At 38.0% G+C, this 18994-nt stretch overlaps 2 protein-coding genes across 4 annotated transcripts in view; one reads left to right on the top strand and one right to left on the bottom strand.

The window, feature by feature from the left end:
* Positions 1-9338, top strand: part of LOC129757187 (C2 domain-containing protein 5) — a 73681-nt gene extending 64343 nt beyond the window's left edge. For 2 of the 3 annotated variants that reach the window (XM_055754318.1, XM_055754320.1), the window contains 3 exons: positions 941-1460; positions 8331-8603; positions 8673-9337. In XM_055754318.1, coding sequence (XP_055610293.1) covers positions 941-1460; positions 8331-8603; positions 8673-8744 — 865 coding nt within the window. In that variant the 3' untranslated portion in view covers positions 8745-9337. Of the gene's footprint in view, positions 1-940; positions 1461-8330; positions 8604-8672 lie in introns of all 3 variants that reach the window. The other variant, XM_055754319.1, reaches the window with a different exon arrangement.
* Positions 8998-18994, bottom strand: part of LOC129757188 (acyl-CoA synthetase short-chain family member 3, mitochondrial) — a 54507-nt gene continuing 44510 nt past the window's right edge. Inside the window, exons 7-11 of the mRNA XM_055754321.1 lie at positions 16681-16831; positions 16377-16522; positions 12085-12218; positions 9452-9663; positions 8998-9323 (exon numbers count right to left, since the gene is read on the bottom strand). Of these exons, the coding sequence (XP_055610296.1) occupies positions 9157-9323; positions 9452-9663; positions 12085-12218; positions 16377-16522; positions 16681-16831 (810 nt within the window). The 3' untranslated portion in view covers positions 8998-9156. The remainder of the gene's footprint in view (positions 9324-9451; positions 9664-12084; positions 12219-16376; positions 16523-16680; positions 16832-18994) is intronic.

An 18994-nucleotide genomic window follows, 5' to 3' on the forward strand; every position in this document is an offset into this window, starting at 1 on the left:
AACAACTGAGTTACATGACTCGCAACACGAAACTGATCATCTAAAGTTAAAATTTGAACGATTACAAATCTTTTCAACAATTGCTGGCTTTTTGCCGAACAGTAAAAAAATGATGCAGAAAACGATGCAGAAAATTTCAGTCTTCCTCAAAGGACTGAAGCAACTGTCAAATCACATACAAACGGACCGTACCGACTTTTTGGAATCAGAACGTCAGTTCCCCTTTGATTTCAATGGCATTTTGGTACCAAAATGTCAGTGCGGTACTGAAATGTCAGTTCGGAAATTTCTTTCTCTTTCAGCCCCTTGTTTTCCTCCCCCAGGTAAAAACAACGTAAACAAAATTCATTCGTTCGTACTATATGCCCTGAGAACATTTTTTCTCATGTTACGATAAAAATGAAACGATAATAAAATATCAGAGTTTTTCAAAATTGGCTTATGATTTTCGTTGCGTACGTCGCGGAGCACTTTCAAAAATCACGATCTGAAAACCCCTGCTTTAGAAGAAAGCTGCAAAGCTTGAATCCGATCTCTCGCAGAGCGGCAGCACCATAGACATTGAGTTGGCGTCGCCAACGGTTTGTTCGATAGAACAACAGCCCGACTATCTTGATACTAAGAGATCTTTGATTCAAGTCTACCACTTCATATTAGTTGACCCGTGTCGAAAAAAAATCAACGTGTTGAAAAGTTTTCAAATTAAATGTACCCTCCGCTGACTTACAGCAGCTTTCATCTTCTCCCATTGTTCTATCCGTCTTCAGTCTTCAATTCTTGAAATATTCTTCCTCGAAGCATACTCTATTCACCGATGCAGCCGTTTAAATAATTAATTTAAAAAAAAGTATCTTAGAATCCTTAAAGATTGAAAAAAATGTGATCATTTGGAAGCTATAACTGTTACTACATATGCATATATTTGTATTTCCTTTTACAGAGGATTTGATGTAGTTAGTACGCAGTTTGTTCCTGGTTTATTCGACAACGATGTAATAAAAAATTATCAAATGTTTTTACAAATCTGGCGGGCAAAACTTTTGATGCATCAATCCAATACTTGCCTTTCCGAACAATTTCGTCGTTTGCAGCAATTAATATATTTTAAATTGAGAGCCATGACACCCTGTGCAATATGTGATTTGAAATTCAAGCTATATCTACCAGAGAATGACGAAATTCAAATTCTCGTTACCGGAATGGCATTGGGATTAAACGATTCGTTAAAAACGACAATCAATAGAAAAAAGAATCAATCACGACCATCAGCGAAAGATCACCACCACAAACGCAACGAAGATGATCTAATATTCAACTTGGACGAAGACTGTTGTGGAACGCCGTGGAACATGCCAATGCAATCCAGCACAACATCTTATTTGGTTCAAACAGGTTCTCTCAAGCTTAGTCGTAGGTCACCTAGTGGGGGAAAATTTGGCTCGGATCGGAATGTTAAACACGTAAGTAAATTAAAGTCAATTTTGTTATGTATGTTTCCACAGAAAAATGATTCCTAAACTGGTTTTTGGCAAATGGTCGTGTAATTTTTAATGAACGCATAAGGATATATTGGATCTCAATGAAACTTGATGTTTCCTTGCAAAGATTCGATAAACTCAACACTGAGCTACATCTATCAAAGTTTCGAAAAATACGATTTTATTGAAATATGAACGTAGTAGTGTATTATTTTGTATATTGTGTATATTTTGTGTACATTGTGTATTCGCGATATTGCTTGTTAACCCTCTACTGCATAAGAGCCCAGATATGTCTTCGATGTTTTCTTTCACATTTTGAGCATAATGCAACTTTTAATGCATCAATAAATTAAAAAGAAATTATCAAACCTAAAAAAAATAATTGGTCTTAAACTATCGAAACAATAAAAACTATTTTTTTTTAATTTAAAACTAGTTTATTAAAGGCCTTTTACTTTAACAAAGTTTTAATGTGCCGAGGGTATTCGTTTCACTAGTTAGTAGGGAAGGGGGCCGTAATAGTCGCGGCAACTCAACAGTTTAAAAAAAACTTTAAACAAGGGACAAGGAGAGGGTTTATAGGGGTCATTCTTCTTATTATCAGTTTTCCATTAGGGTCCGGTGGTGGCCTGCTGTAGCTGTGGCTTCGGTAGCTACGGTTTGGTATCAGTTTCCGCCCATCTGGCCAGCCTTCTACAGGAATGTGTCGAACCCGTTGGATGAGAGGTGGTACTAATAAATAAACAAAACAGACATTAAATGAAGAACACACAAGGGGAGAGCTTACGTGGGTAAGCGGACTAAACGACCAAGTCAGACAGTTTGAGATATTTGTAAATTGGGAACAAATATCCAAAATCTAAGTTTGCCAGAATGTCTCGAATTGGAACACCAGGTAATCTACCTCGGGCCCTAAGGGTATCCAGTAGCCAAGCCCTCGTTTGACCATACCTTTCATACGTCCATACAACATGATCGATGTCGTGGTAGCCATCCCCACAAACGCAAACATTGGTTGCAGCGAGATTAATACGAAACGGGTGCGCGTCAAGCCGGCAGTGATTTGACATGAGCCGAGAAATCACGCGAATGAAGTCGCGACTCAAGTTAAAATGCTTAAACCATGCCTTCGTCGGAACCTTAGAGATAATCGTATGGAGCCAACGTCCCAGTGTGCCATTATCCCAGCTAGACTGTCAAGCGTTTATCGCTAAAGTGCGAGGTATTGAAAAGTATTAATTGTAAGTTATTATCCTCTCAAAGATTTCACCTTGTAACGCGCCCACCTTAGCCAATGAGTCCGCCTTCTCATTGCCTTGTGAGACAATGAGACGGGATCCAAGCTAAGGTAATCCTATACGAATCAGAGCGCCCAATATCCCAGAAATTTCCAGCAAGATATGGGAAGAGCGCTTCATCAGTTTCATCGATCGAATCGCCTCAACGGAGCTGAGACTATCCGAGTAGATGAAATAGTGGTCTACGGGCAGTGTGCGAATGTGTTCCAAGGTGTAGTAAATAGCGGCTAGCTCAGCAGTGTAAACGGAGCATGGCTCTCAAAGCTTGAACGAAGCTTCAAAGCCTTCATTATACACTGCGAAGCCAGTCGGGTTGTCGATTATAGAACTTTCAGTAAAGAACATTTTTAAAGGATCAATTTCACGTACTTTCGAAGCAAAGACTGAAGGAATGATGTTGAGTCGGACGTGATCTGGAATTCCACAGATGTCAGCGGTCATGGACAGATCGAATTTTATCAAGGAACTGCTAATCAGGTAAAAGTGACTCGTGTCCGAATTTAATAGAGAAGATTTATTTCTAATTGACTAAAAGTACGATAATTATTTACATATTTGACTTGCAGATTAATATTCATAAGCCTTTCCAAATTTCCTATCACCAAAGGATTCATAGTTTCACTTCGAATTAGGAAACGTAGCGATAAATCGAAGAACCGATTTTTCAACGGCATCACTCCGGCCAGTACTTCGAGACTCATCGTATGTGTCGATTGCCCCCATGGCAATACGCAAACAACGATACTGTATTCGTTCTAGTTTGATCAAGTGAGACAACCAAATATTTAAAACTAAGAGATTGAGTTAGAGTTCGACCCATCATAAGGAGCTCTATTTGAGGAGGGGAATGCTTCCTTGAAAAAACTACTAACTCGGTTTTACTAGGTGAAAACTCGATACCTAGATTCCTGGCCCAATGTGATAAGTTATTTAGAGTTTCTTGCAAAGGAGGTTTTATTTGAGTGTCTGTTTTACCTGTGATATGAACAACACAGTCATCCGCAAGCTGACGTAGCGTGCAATTTTGTGCCATATCGATTTCTCGGACATAAAAGTTGTATAGCAGGGGGCTTAAACATTAGCCTTGGGGTAGACCCATGTAACTAATTCGTTCAACTTTGGTTTCTCCATGGCTAAAATGCATGATTTTTGCAGACAACAGGTTATATAGAAAATTGTTCAAAATTGGTGAAAGTCCGCAAGAGTTAAGATTACTAGATCAAGGTTGCCAGATTGCCCGGATATTTAATACAAAATTTAAGAACAGTCCAGCCCGGCCCGGTTGCCCGGATTTTATTGATAAATGCCCGGATTTTGCCCGGATTTATTCACTTTATTTGGCAAATTAAACACTAAAAAACCACAACAAACACCTCCAAAACGATTTTTTTCGAGCAAGTTTTATAAAAATAATCATGAAGGGTTTTTGGAAGCCTTAAAAAACGGTTTAAAATCTATCGATGAGTTTTGATGAAATTTTTTTTGTTTTTTTTTAATTTTTTTTTCTTGATTTTTGTTGAAGAATTTCTGAGTTTTGACCAAATTTGCCCGGATATTTCCCGGATTTATGGTCGTCAATTTCAAATCGAATGCCTGGATTTTGCCAGGATTTAATATAAAAATTGCTCGGTTTGTCCGGCCCGGATACGTGCTGAAAAAATTCTGGCAACCTTATACTAGATACCACTAATATGGACACCGAATCGAATGCCCCTTTGATGTCCAGAAATACTGCCCCCATCTGCTCTTTTCGGGCAAACGCCAATTGAATGTCTGATGAAAGTAATGCTAGACAGTCGTTCGTACCCTTGCCTCTACGGAATCCAAATTGTGTACTTGACAACAGATTGTTTGATTCAACACATTTATCCAGCCGAAAGAGAATATTTTTTTCGAGCAATTTCCGGAGACACGAGATTGATACGTATTGTATTCAGAAGCTGGTTTTCCCGGTTTTTGTATGGCGATGACTTTCACTTGTCTCCAGTCATGCGGAACAATGTTCAGTTCCAAACGCTTATTGAACAAATTCAATAGACGTTTTTAGCGGAATCTGGCAGATTCTTCAACAAGTTGATTTTGATTCTGTCCAGTCCGGGAGCTGAATTGTTGCAGGACCAGAGCGCAAGTGAAAGTTTGATCATCGAGAATTTATCCTCGGTTTCGGAGCTGTTCTCTGTATCCCGATATATTTTCAGAGCTGATGCTGCGTCCGGGCAGACCTTTTTCGCGAACTTTAATAGTCATCGACTCGAATTTTCCTCACTTTCGTCCGAGGGAGTGTGATTACGCATGTTTCGTACTGTTTGCCAAAGTGTGCGCAGGGACGTTTCTCGAGATAACCCATCCACGAATCGCCGCCAGTACCCACGTTTCTTGCCCCTGATCAGGTTCTTGAACTTGCGTTCCAAGGCCAAATAACGTTGAAACTTCTCTGGCAATCCGGTTCTGCGAAACTCGACAAACGCCTTGCGCTTTTCATTTCCCGCGCGAGAACACTCACCGTCCCACCACGGAGTAGGAGGTCTCTTCAGGATCGTCGAGTTTTCGTTTCGTCTGATCTGTACCTCGATTGCACATTCCACTATCGTCTCGGAGATGAAACTATACTCTGCCTCCGGAGGCAATTCGTCCATTAAGTCGATGGCGTCGCTTACACCCGATGCATACTTTTTCCAATCAATATTCTTTGTGAGGTCATAACGAATATTGATCTCTTCGGGTGGACTACGACCACTGGTGATAGAAATATGGATAGGCAAATGATCGCTTCCCTGAGGGTCTTGGATTACCTTCCACGTACAATCCAAGCTCAGAGAGGAAGAAGCTAAAGAAATATCTAAAATAGTATGCTGTGTTTGGAATCCATTAATTCGAATCACTTCCCCATTGTTTAAGACAATCATGTTGAAGTCGTCGCACAGCTCATAAATAATGTTAGCACGATCATCATCAGTTGAAATCTCCCAGAACTAACCGGGGTTCTGGGAGAAGTGAAAGAATATTCGCCAATTGGTTCCGGCTCACGCTTGAATTTAGCGGAATATATACCGAGGCTGACAAAGGTCTTGGTCTTTAATTCTAGCTTGGCAACTGACGACTTCAATACCTGGAGATGGTTGTAGTGGAATACGATAGAAAGAGTGGCATTTCTTGATCCCCAAAAGAACGCCACCCCCTCTTTGACCATCACGATCCAGACGAATTATGTTGTGGCTGTGGAAGGGAAAATCTACGTTTGAAGAGAGCCGAGTTTCGCATAAGGGGTACAAACATATTTATCATAGTCCTCCATCCTGCTGGTAGACTGAAAAAGTCCAGGATGAATGCAACACTTTCCGAGAATTTCATCTTACCATCAGCCGAAAAGCTGGGAAAACCATTTGACGATGGGTCAGGTGCAGTTTCTCTAGGAATTGTTGCATTCTTGTTAGCTACTGATGGGCCTGGATTCTGAAGGAAAGCCTGGGGTTTTGACTTTCCAGAAAGTGGAGGAAAGTCCTTCGGGGACGGATTAAAACCCGGAGGACTTTAAATAGGAGGGGTAGAATTACTATTTCCACTTTGAGGATTTCTTTTAATATTAAGTTTGCTGGCAGCTACTCTGGATTGTGTTTTAGTGATGCGTTTCCTTTTTGGAGCCTGTGAAACATTATTTTTTGAAAATGGCTCAGTTGATGTTCCTTCACATGGAATCTCCCCTTCGGATTCATGGTCACTTAGAAGGTCAAACTGGTTTTCTGAGACGATTGGCAAAGACTTCAAAACCATATCTCTATAGGACATTTTTACACGATTTTTTAAAGAAGTCTTGATTATTTTCGCGGTGCGATATGTACTTTGGACACGCCGAGAGAACATGAGAGGTTTCACCAGTGCAATACAAGCATCTGCTTGCTGCTTATGTTGTACACGAAGCCTCCGCATGCTTCTCCCCGCACTTAGAGCAGCGTGCCTGATTGCAGCAGTAGGCAGCCTTATGATCCAACTGCTTGCAATTCTAGCAGAACATGACCGAAGGCACATAAAGTCTCACAGGTAGACGAACCTTCCCGATCGCAACGTAATCAGGAAGTGCAATGTCGGAAAAGATAACCCGAAAAGAGTTCGACAGGGAAAACTTTCGTTTTCCCCCCTCGCTAGATGCTAATTTTAATTGTTGCGCGTCCAACACCCCTGATTCCATTAGGTCATCGACGGTCAAACCCTTTTCGGTTACCACTCCGTCGATTTCCACGTCACGAGCGGGAACGTAAACGTGGTACTCGATCGTAAATCTCTCGTCACAAGCAATGGCGTTTGCTTCCTTCAAGCTACCAACAACAACGCGCATTTTGTTCCGACTCATCGGCTGGTAGCTGACTACGGAAGAGTACAATCGGTCGAGGTCTCGGGAAATCGAGATTATATTTAAAGGTTTCGATTTGGACCGGAAGTACACTACACACGGTCCCGTCGATTTATTCTGGTAAACCCGACGACGAGGGGGACGTTCCGGCAATGTTGCAACATTTTCAGGGGAGGAATTAGCTTGATTTGTGGAAGAGGAGGGAGTGCCAAATACAAATGATTTTTCAATCAGATGAGAAACATGGGAAGGTGAATCTTCCGTGTCCGAAACGTACATGGGGGGGTTGGGGGAATAATTTTCCATTCTTGATTCCTCGGAAAAATTTTCTTCCCGGAATGGAGGATGTTTATCGTCCTCGCCGTCGTCATCCGTTATGTGGTTGCGTTCCGACATAACGGGTTTGGATAGAGAGCGAAACCAGATTTATTTTTATACAATAATTTTTTTTAATAAGGAAACAAAAATTTATAATAAAGTTAAATAAAGCAAAAGAAAAAACCAAACGAAATGAGCAATAGAAGAAAACAAAGAAAAGGAAAAAGAGGTAAAAAACCAAGATTTTTTTGGGAAAAATACTTATTAGGCACACCGTGCCTTCTGCCAAACCAAAACGTGTTCCTTTGTTCGTGGCGGTTATACCCAGCAACAAAACCGATTGTCTTGAACCGATGAGGAGGATGCTGACTATAACACACGAGATCGAATCAACTCTTGATTTTTGTATCCAATATCCGTTAACGGAACGCAAAACCGAATTTATCGGAGCACTGTTCGGATACACATCCGAATATACGGGGCAAATGAGAATTTCCGCGCTTTCACTATTAAACCTCACCACTTTTCACGTTGCACCTTCTTCAGCAAAAAACACACGACCGTCTGTGGCGAGAGATGCGAAACGAATGAATAAAAACTATTGAAAAACGACATTGTTTTTGGTATAAATTGCTGAGTTAGAGGTCAATGAAGTTATATCCATGCAGTAGAGGGTTAAGAAGCCAAACCAAAATGAGACCAGCTCTTTCAGTCACTAGTTTATTTAAGCGAATTGTTTCTGTTTTCTGCTCTTTGTTTTGTTCGGCTCGAACGTTAGCACAAATCAACACGTTTAAAGCAAAAAAGCTAATTATTGGTTATAACATATATGTATGACTTGTATTGTATGTACAATACGGTTTATAATTGTCCTCCTTCTTTCAGATGTCTTTGAATGAGCGTTTCGGAATAGAAATAACACCTCTCACCTACGTACCAGGAGGAAAAATTGAAAAATATCTCGGTAACCTAAATTTTTTTTTCATTCGAGAATCAACTGCAGTTAAAGAAAATGGAGGTATAAGCGGGTTCATTCACAGTTTTATCGTGGAGGTTTTGGCAGTGATCAGAGCTCATATAACTGCATTAGGAGGAAATGCGATGGTTGCTTTTCACTTGACAGAACTTGTACTTGTTGATAATTTACATAAAAATCAGGTAAATGAACTATTGTTACCAAATTTACTCAATACTATAATGATTCAATTGTTTTGGTTTCTATTATAGGGTCAATCTTTAATTAGTGCCGGAGGTGATGTAGTATTTGTTTCCTACTATAAGGATGATCCAATCAGTTAGATAAAGGATTTTCTGTGGTCTGCATCTGAAATAAATATAGCATGTTCTCGTAATGTTCTTTACATCCAGGATTAAAAAACTCATGTACATTTCTAAATTATGAAAAAGTATTTAGAATAAACAGCTAAGCAATCTTTAATATGATCAGAAAACTATGTGAAGTGTTAATTAGTGGCGTACACAACTGTATCACACAGATGATTGGTACTGGAGGCGACGATTTCCTACATATTTGAACAATATGTCGATGACACATAGAGTTTCGATTGAAAAAGATTAGATTGCACTTTTTTTGTCTCTCGTTTTTATTTACTTACTTAATCATATAAAAATTATATTTAAATATAGCTTCAATAACTGTACACCAAAAATGATTTAAAAAAAAATTACTGTACTAGCTGAATGAAGCAAATTAGTTTTTGAATACCTCTACTGTTGGGTCTGGTGCATGCATGGCATATCCCAGTTCCTGTAACACTTGTCTGATGTTACCAAATACTTTTTCATCCTCAATCGTGGCAGGTAGACGCACACATTTATCTGCAGCAAAATCAGCCATGGCTCTCCTCATTGTCTTGCCTAAAAGTATAGAAACAAGATTTTTAATGACAATATATCGTAGTTGAAAAATCAATTATGAATGTGAATTCCTGTAAAAAGAAAAAAAAAGTCCTTTAAGCAATTTTACGAGAGATCATCAAAGCTACCTGATCTTGTCCTGGGCAATGCATCTACCCGTCCCACTAATCGAAAAGATGCTATGGGACCAATCACTTCACGAATCAACCTAATCAATTCTACTGACAGTTTGTTGGTAGTTTTGCTTACACCATCTTTTACAATATACAAACACAAAGGTATTTGGCCTTTAGTTGGCTCCGGAACTCCAAATACGGCAGCATCCGCCACGTCAGGATGCCTGAAATGATGATAACATATGTAGGTAGTTGTAACGTGCGAGACCCAATGGTCGCGCATTTAGGTATGTTCTTTGTGTTGTATAAAAACCATTTTCTGTGCGACTCGAAAAAGAAAACCACTGAAACGTAGTATGATTGACGAACTTCGCAGGCAAAATTTGAAATATTAAAATATAAATTATCGATATCCGAAGAAAAATAATGATCAAAGTTGAAAATGCACGACCATTGGTACTGCGCAGCCGTTGGGTCTCACACGGTAGTACGTTAACCCTCATACGCATTAGAGTGTCATTTTGACACTATTGCAAGTTTGAAGGCCTGTAACTTTTTTCAGAAGCTTCGAAATACAAAAAAATCTTCGGGGACCCTAAATGAATTCAAAAGTTGCATCTTTACTTTATTTATGGACAAACCCTGGAAGCCTGGACAAAAAAACTCCCTTTTCCGACTTAGAGTGTCAAATTGCACTCCAAAATTAAAATCTATATAAGTCGTTTGAATTATTATTAATTTCATATAAATCTTTTATCAATAGAAACCTTGTAATATCAGTAAAATATGTTTAAAACATTATATATAGCTAAAGCTACTAGTTTTCTCGTTATTCAGCATGAAAGAAAAAAAATCCGAAAAAAAATGCCTCAGGAAAACATATTTGCCATATGTATATGAAAACTGAAGTTAATGTCTACCATATGAAGCCAAGATATATATTTTTTAATTTTTTTTCGGAAGGGTCACAAAAAGTTCAAAAAAGTGGTCTGAAAAACCTACTTTCCATTCGATTGATAGAAAGTACTGTTTGAGCGATGGTAGAGTTTTGGAAAAAATATTACTACAAAATTTATTCTAATTCTAACATTTTTGTTGTCTTTAGATTTTTGATGCAACAAAAATTTAAATTACTGGATTTTTCCAAATTTGACTACTTTGCGCGATTTTTTTACAAATTGAAATTTCATCTGTTTTTGTGGTCCACCGTCAGGTTGTACCCGGATTTTCAGTGCTTTTACTTTGTTTGGACCAATCGAAAGTATATTCATTGGAAAGCAAATGTAATCTACATTCTAGTGAGGTGCAACAACTCACGCTGTGAGATTTCACAAAAATATGAAAATTATAAACGTAAAATCATTCCCGAATTTCTAGAACCACAAGCAGCGCGTCCAGCAGAACGTGTTTGTTTGCTCTCCGAGTAGGTACGGTGGGTGATGATTTGGGCGAGAGCCAAGCCGAAAGTCGAAATAATGATAATGATAATGAAATAATGATCTTCCATCGCTCAAACTTTATTTACTATCAATCGAATGAAAAGTAGGTTTTTCAGACTACTTTTTTGAACTTTTTGTGACCCTTTCATTAAAAAAAATTTAAAAAAATATATCTTGGCTTCATGATGTAGACATTAACTTCAGTTTTAATATTTTCTTGAACATGTAATATCCCAGCAAACATAACATCGCATTAGAAATGTCAGTTCAGCTCGTTAACAATGTTAATGCGAATCGTAATTCCTACCAAACCAAGTAAATGATCGTAAAAATGGTTGGTTAAAGTCTACCGACTCGGATATGACAAAATTGCGCCATGTTTGCCAATTTGTTTCCCGCGTGCGGGATTCAAGTGAGAAAACAACCTTGTTGTTTTCTCTGCGATTAGCAGTGCAACCAGATTTCTAAAAATCAGAGGGTCCATTTGGTTAAACTGTCCAATGAGAGAAGCAGCAAATATTGTGGCTGGCAACGGTTTGCATGCATTGAGAGTAGAACTTGTGCTCTCTCGCATACTGTCAGGATGTACGGTAAAAGGTGTTGTATATCGTTCAATTTTTACAACACTTATCGCATAAGCCAGAAGTTAAAAATATGTATATATATTGCCTCCACTTTAGTACGTAAATGCTGTTTTTTCGAGTTATATAAGATGATTTTATAATGTATATGAAACGTATAGTATAGTTTGTTGAGAAATATACCTACAAAAATTTTTGCTGGGATATGAACTACAGCAGTTTTCCTGAGGCATGTTTTTTCGGATTTTTTTTCTTTCATGCTGAATAACGAGGAAACTAGTAGCTTAAGGTAAATATAATGTTCTCTAAACATATTGGGGTTGAACACGCCAAAAGTTATAACGATTTGAGCTTGTAGTGTCAAATGGACACTCCTAGTGCTGATTAGGGTAACGAAATCTAATGCGGATAAGGGTTAAGAAAGAATATTTTTGGACATTTATTGTCTGGCTTGGGAGGACATTCCATCGAAGTATCAAGGCAAATTTAGTCCCATTGACTGCAAACTCTGCCTTCACTTGAGAAAAAAAAAACAGTATTTCGATGAATCCGTCGAAAATTTTGCGATTAAAGATTTCAATTAGCATTAGAACATTACTTAGTTACTAAGATATACTTAACCCACCTTAAAACAGCATCCTCTAAACTTGAGGTTGAGATTCTATGTCCAGCCACATTGATTACGTCGTCATCACGTGCAGTAACATACACGTATCCTTTTTCATCCATGTAGCCGGCATCCATTGTGTCGTAGAAACCCTGTTGAAATGAAATGGTCGATTTATTCGATTCTTGCATGTCAATGTTGTCATAACCATAAAAGTGTAATAGGTCTACCGGCATTTTTTATTATTATACAGTTACCAGAACATTGTTTTAACCATTAAAAAAATAATGTGAGATTTTGGACGTTTGAACCTGTCAAAATATCTGTATTCATTTAGGAACACTTCCCTCTACTTTGTGTAGTATTCGGCTTACTAACAATTTGGTGATTGGAAAAAATCCCTTTCTGGGATCGCAGAAACTGACATGAGAACTTGCTGGTGAGCGCTCTACGAAAAGATAAAATAAATATTTTATTCTTTAGTCTCTTTAAACCTAGATCCCAACCGAACTAGACGTGTTTGGTATTTTGTAAATTACTAATAAAACCCGGTTTAATATATTCAATAAAAAGTTATAAAATCATGTAATGTGGAGCCATCAGGGCATATTACTCTGTATACTCCAAATGGCAAAACACGTAGTTTTAACGCATATTTAACCTGAACGACGCCGGTGTGCAACATATTGGAAAACGAATCATCAATTTTGTTGGCGTCATCGTCTGCCTTCCCCATTCGCTAACGATCCTTTGGAAAAATGACAGCGACAGCTTGCTGTTAGCTTCCTTTAAAGAAATCGGACCGTATATAAAGGCGTTCAAAACATATCGATACCAAAAATGCCTGCACCAAGGATCTTCATCAGCGAGGTGTCACCTGCCAACTGAAAAGATGGAGGTAGACGTTATGGCTAAGCCACTGAAGTGGGTCAAGCTGGAAAGACTCCGAATTGTCATCGGAGTGTTGGCAAAATCAAAACAATGGTTTCCTCTAATGAGGAGTGTTGTGATTAGTAGTTTATTGACTAAAATTGTAGTGACTTTCAAAGTGCTCTTTACCGCTGCTGGGGGGCTTTGAGGGTCTACAAAAACAAACAGTGAACTGAACAGTGAACAATGCTAGAGTTTGTTTTGATTAGGTCGTATGAGCCACTCAACTAGTTTGGAGAAAATCGCTGTACAAGTTTCGAAACACCTTTTTAATTCTAGTTTTGAAACTATCGCTCAAAAGTGTATGAAAATTTGGTGGCCAACCTAAAAATAGATGAAGAATAAGCCTGTGTATTTGATATGGGTATTACACAGCAAAAATTATTTTCTGTAAAATTACAGCAAATGTCCTGTAACAAAAAGGAGCAGGACATTTACCGTAATTTCACAGGTCGAGGACATGGCAATTCACAGGATAGTTTAAAATTACAGGCCTGTAATATCAAGCGACCTGTAATTGCAAGCGATCTGTAATTGCAAGCGACCTGTAATTTTAAGCGACCAGTTATGAAATCTGCACGTAATTTAATTATTTTGATTTATTATAATAGAATTAAATTTCATTAATGAACAAACCAAATTGTATTCGTACACTATTTATTTATTACAATAACCTCAATATATCAATGAACAATTTTCGATTTAATGGCTTTTTTTACTTTACCAATAAAGGGCGCCGACGCAGGTGGTTCGGTGCGTTTTCTGCGACCCAAAATTGGCTGTTATGGTGTTGGTTCTCACTCGGGCCTCCGGAATGTTGTGACTGGTGGTGTGGTCGCAATCGTGATTGAGGATCTGGACGGGTGATGATGTTGTTTTTTCGCCAAAGTAAAATCTTCTACCGCTGCTGTTGATGATGCATGATCGTTTCTGCCCAGTTTTCACCTCGTTTGGCGCTGGAACTGTTCCGGTGTTTGTCCGGCCGGATGGTGAAGTTCGTTTTTCGCATCTACTGCGAGCTGTACGGGGGGTAGAAAATATTAAAATTATCGCTAAACAAAACCATTTTAAAACTTACTTTCATCGTTAGCGATGTTTTCAGCCTTGGTGCGCTAAGTTTTCAGTACTTTATTGTCTTTTAACGGTTTTTTTCAGGCCGAATTTAAGGAGTTCTCTGAAATTTTAACGGCCTGTGGTGTTTTTATTTTCTTGACGTGACTGGCAGCAACAGCGAAGACACACTACATTCATATGCACGAAACCAGCCTGTAAATAATGCTCTCACTTAAAAATAATGCTTCGACCTGTAAAACTACAGTACATGTCCTGCTCCTTTTTGTTACAGGACATTTGCTGTAATATCAAATGATTGAACATTTACTTTTCAACCAATCAATTGAAAATTATGTGATTTCTGAATCACAGGTTGAATTATTTTAAAGGTAACCATTTTCAATGACACGTAATAGTCCAAATTTTTTTCTGTTCAGTTTTGTTATTATTAGTGAATGCGTACTTACAACCTTCTGCATTGATTGATTGGCGCCAACGTCCTTTTGCAAATTGATGAATGCTATCATGCAACACGACTGCATTGGTTCAAAACTCATCTTTTCCTTTTGAAGTTGTTTTAAAAACAACCGCAAGTACACATATTACTAGGAATTGTCCACTTGAAGGTTCCTTGAACCGGTGTAGTGCGCGGGACTGTCCATCCCAGGTTTGTTTCTATTGGATTGGACACTGCTGGGTATTACCTGTGAATCCCGTAAACCCGCTGTACGATCAAGAACAACGTAAACCTATCCAACGCTAACAAAGATTTGGGGTGCATCTGTTGGTATAGAAAAGAAGACTAATTTCTCAGTTAGTTAAAAGTATGCTTGATTTACTTACCCAACAACAAATTTGAGACGTTCGGGATACTAAGATAGCTTTAGTCACTCTTATTCAAACCACTTCAAACGAATTTTGTTCGAGTTACTATCAGTTTTCACAAAATTCCAATAACCACAGAGCATTTTCTGCGAAAATGCAAAAGGACCGATCAACCAACTCGCCAAACTTTTTTTAGCGACCTTCTGCATGCACTGCAAATCAGTGCAACGCGAAAGGTCGTTAAAACCAATTGCACTCGAAATTCAGAAAATCATTATACGTCTTAAATTCAAATCATAATGTTAAAGTTATTCATTGCCTAAATGAAACCAAGTTTTTATCCTACGTAGAATACATGTTTATAAATCGTCTGCAGTCAATAACTCAATTTTGTTTATAATGGTTCTTACGACCTAATCAAAACAAACTCTAGAATGAATTGATTTCTTCTGCTGAAAACTGATGAACCGATTTCCATAAATTCCAGCTTTTAGAAGCCAACCATTTTCATATTTTTGGAAATCCTCATAGAAAGAAAATTATTCAGATTCTGATTTATGAGGCCAAGGCTGTGATTTCAGAGCTTCAATAGTCTTCGAGGAATTTAAACGGGGGATTAGAAAATTGATTATATTATAAAATCTGAGGTTTTGAGTTTTATACAATTCAATTTCATTGGCCAATTTCTAACTTTAGAGTTATCATTGATAAGAAATGTAGTCGATTCAACCATCCAATTTTGAGAAAATTTATTGTAAAACTGTTTAGTACTGCGAATTCATCAAATAATATCTTAGAATTAAACATTGATTACTCTTCAAAATAATTAATGGGATGTTTGTGCACAAGCACAAGAATAGAAAAATTGAATTGGTGACTCCGGTTCAGAGATGATCTGTTTTCGATAACTTCAAAAAACAATTAGGTAGTGAGCTTTCAACATTTAAGGTAAACTAATAATAAAACAGTGTAAATTTAAAAAAAAGCTAAACGATACACACATACAATTGAAAACATGCAAAGTAAGTTTTTATCATGGTTCAACAAAGTACGGAAGTCTAGAAATTTCTGAATAAATAAAATTTAAACAAACCAATGTACAAGAAGATTATTCATCTTGAAAAGTGAGATAATCTCCAACAGAGATTTTCATTTCATCATTCAAATCTATTCAAGCTTTCTAAATGATGGATGATCGAAATGATGGATGTAAAAAATGTTTTTCATGAAATGAGGAATTAGCATTCAAGGGAAATTATTTCAAATTTCTTTTAATCAAAACAGAGTGAATAATCTCTATAAAAACTTCAAAAAGATTAGCAAAACTTACATGGCCAAACTTGGGCCAATTTCTTATAATGATGAATATAAAGCTTCCAAAATTTCGAAAAGTCAAACGATTCATTTTGATTAATATTTTATGTGAACCCGAGCAAGGCCGGGTAAAATCAGCTAGTTTTATTATAATGGCGAAGAAAATTTTCTATAACAAAAATACTCACGGGAAATCTGCTAAAGTAAAGTTTCTCAAATAAATCATCATTGCGATACAAAGAGGACATTGTTCCCGGTGGCAATGGCAGTTTTATAACTATACGTCCCAGCTCATTTTGTGCAGCTTCGGTACCATCTGGGTTCAATACGCGAACTGAAATTAAAATATATATAGTACATTTAGGTATATAGACAGTATATTACGTGTTTTTTTTTTTTTGAGATATCACATAACTGTCATGAACTTATGCTCTACAAATTAGTCTGTGATAGAAAAGATTTTATTAGATTATTTAAGTTATAGATACTTACTATCGTATCCACAAAATGGAAGTCCTGTAGTAAATTGCGGAGGATTTAAGTTCTGTGCAAGTCCAACGCAAGTCGCTGTAATAGCTGAACCAGTTTCTGTCTGCCACCAATTGTTCAAAACAGGTACTCCAAAAGTTGTTTCTATCCATTTCTGGAAGGAAAAATTATGAAATGATAATTAAGCCATAACAAACGAGTTAACTTCTTTTCCTTGGTGCCAAAAAATTCCAGAACTTATTTCAAGGCATTGAGTTCAAATTCAATAAACAAATTCAATAATTTTACCGAATTCCAATATATCCAATAGACTGCGCCAAATTTGTATGGGAAATTTCCGGATGACCCCTTTCCAAGGGGGTCTTCCATACAACGTAAATATTGTTATTGCGATATTGACGTTATAAAACATCGGACTGACTGATTTGCTCATGGGTGTTTTGAGAGATACGCATTTGATACAGATCAGTTTTTTTGTAAGGGGCCGGCAAAAAGGGGTCGTCCATATAAACTGTTCACTGTTTTTACGATATTGACGTTATTATACATTGGATTTTTTTTTCTGTTTATTTTTTCTTAAAATTCAAATGATCGAAATTATCATAGTTTATAATTCTTGTTCGGTGTCCTGTCTGTTGATGACTTTTGAAAAATAAATAGATTTTAAAATTGAAAAGGGAGGAAAAAATTCTATACACTTTTGCTTAGCAAAAATAGTAGAATTCTTAAAAAGTTGGAAACATCATTTTAAGCACATTTTTCCATTCTGGTCCGGCGTCCGATGATCTCGATTGGTCTCGTTTCCGGAATTGACGCAATCACTGAAACCGATGAATTCTTGTTCTTCGACTTTTTCTTCTTTTTAGTTTCCTTTTCCGATGCCGAACTGGGGCTGGATATTGTCCGCTTCAGATTTACCTTTTCCGACTCCATTTTGTTACCGATTCAATACAGTCTTAAACAAAAAAAATCGGAAACAATTGATTATTAAATTCAAATATTTGTTCGCGGTTAGTTTTTTTTATTAAATTTTGTTTGCATAATTATAATGGCTCACTTAGTCTACATTTGTCAAGTATTTGTACATTCTGTCAAGTAAACTGTTATACACTTTATTTAACAAGCCTAATGTTGAGATATCGGCAGTTATACCAGCTGTCCACTAGTTTCGACCACTTCTTACCGGAACTACTCAAATGCTAGAGAGCACGGCTAAGAGAGTAAATTGAACTTGAGAAAAAGGGTTCTTCGTACATGCGATGCCTAAGCGACTTTCACTGTTGTCGGGACTCGGAAGTAGAACGCATGTATATTGCTGTGTGCTGAACAAAAAGAGTGTGAAGTGTACGGCTTAGAGTGCCGTTGTGAAGGGAACGAAGCATCCCCAACCGTTCCGAAAAGCGCTCCGTTGCTTCCAGGCGCTTTGTCGGATTTTTTTTTCATCCCGGCCACACTCGCTAGAAACTCGCCAAAAGGTTTCTGAGGAATTCCATACGACACCTCTGGAGTCCTTCCCACGTGGTATTATTACCGGTTCAGTCAGAACCACATTGAACGTTCCCGGACTGTGGGCCACATTCCTGCTACCATCGTACCGATTTCGACGTCAACAAGAAATTGGCTGAACGAACCCCTGGTGGAACGAGTTGCGATTGTCATACCTGGAAATCAACACCTTGGCAATTTCGGCAATCGGTGATCCTGAACTCCGGCGATTTTGAACCGTGATCATCTGAGGTCCTCCATCAGCTTGGCCGGCTGCACCACTACCAAAGGCCCGGACAAATGGTATCCCAACAAAACGGCAAGTTAAATAAACCTAAAATGACCCGTATGTAATAGTATTAATAATTGTTAAGTGAGCCCCTTGTTTGTCTTTGGTGATCGTATTTTTCCACCCTGTTGAGATCAGCTATTGGTCGTTCCAGTCCTCCCCGAGATCATAGAGACGACCCTGAGAGAACGTAAGTACCCTTGAGCTAGCTGGTAGTTACGGCCAAAACCTTAACTTTCAATTGGCGATCCTTCGGAAAGGAGAAATATTCTAGTCTTTGACTAGTCACTGACTAGAATATTTTAGCGTATCTCAGGGAGACTCAAGACCATCAGTGGCTTGTCTTGAATGTTCAACTTTTATTTCAGCTTGCTTCATATTCTGAGTCACTTCCGCAAAAAAAGAAAGCCAAAAAAAGACAAGAGGGCAAGCGGGTTCAGGCGTGTTGGGAGCCCTAATTTCAGCTATTTCTTTTCGGTTGTTCTTTTGCGTCGCCTTGTTGTTTCCTATCATCAGGATAACGAAATCTGACCTATTTACTCG

The sequence above is a fragment of the Uranotaenia lowii genome, chromosome 3 (assembly GCF_029784155.1).
Source record: "Uranotaenia lowii strain MFRU-FL chromosome 3, ASM2978415v1, whole genome shotgun sequence".
Classification (NCBI taxonomy): Eukaryota; Metazoa; Arthropoda; class Insecta; order Diptera; family Culicidae; genus Uranotaenia; species Uranotaenia lowii.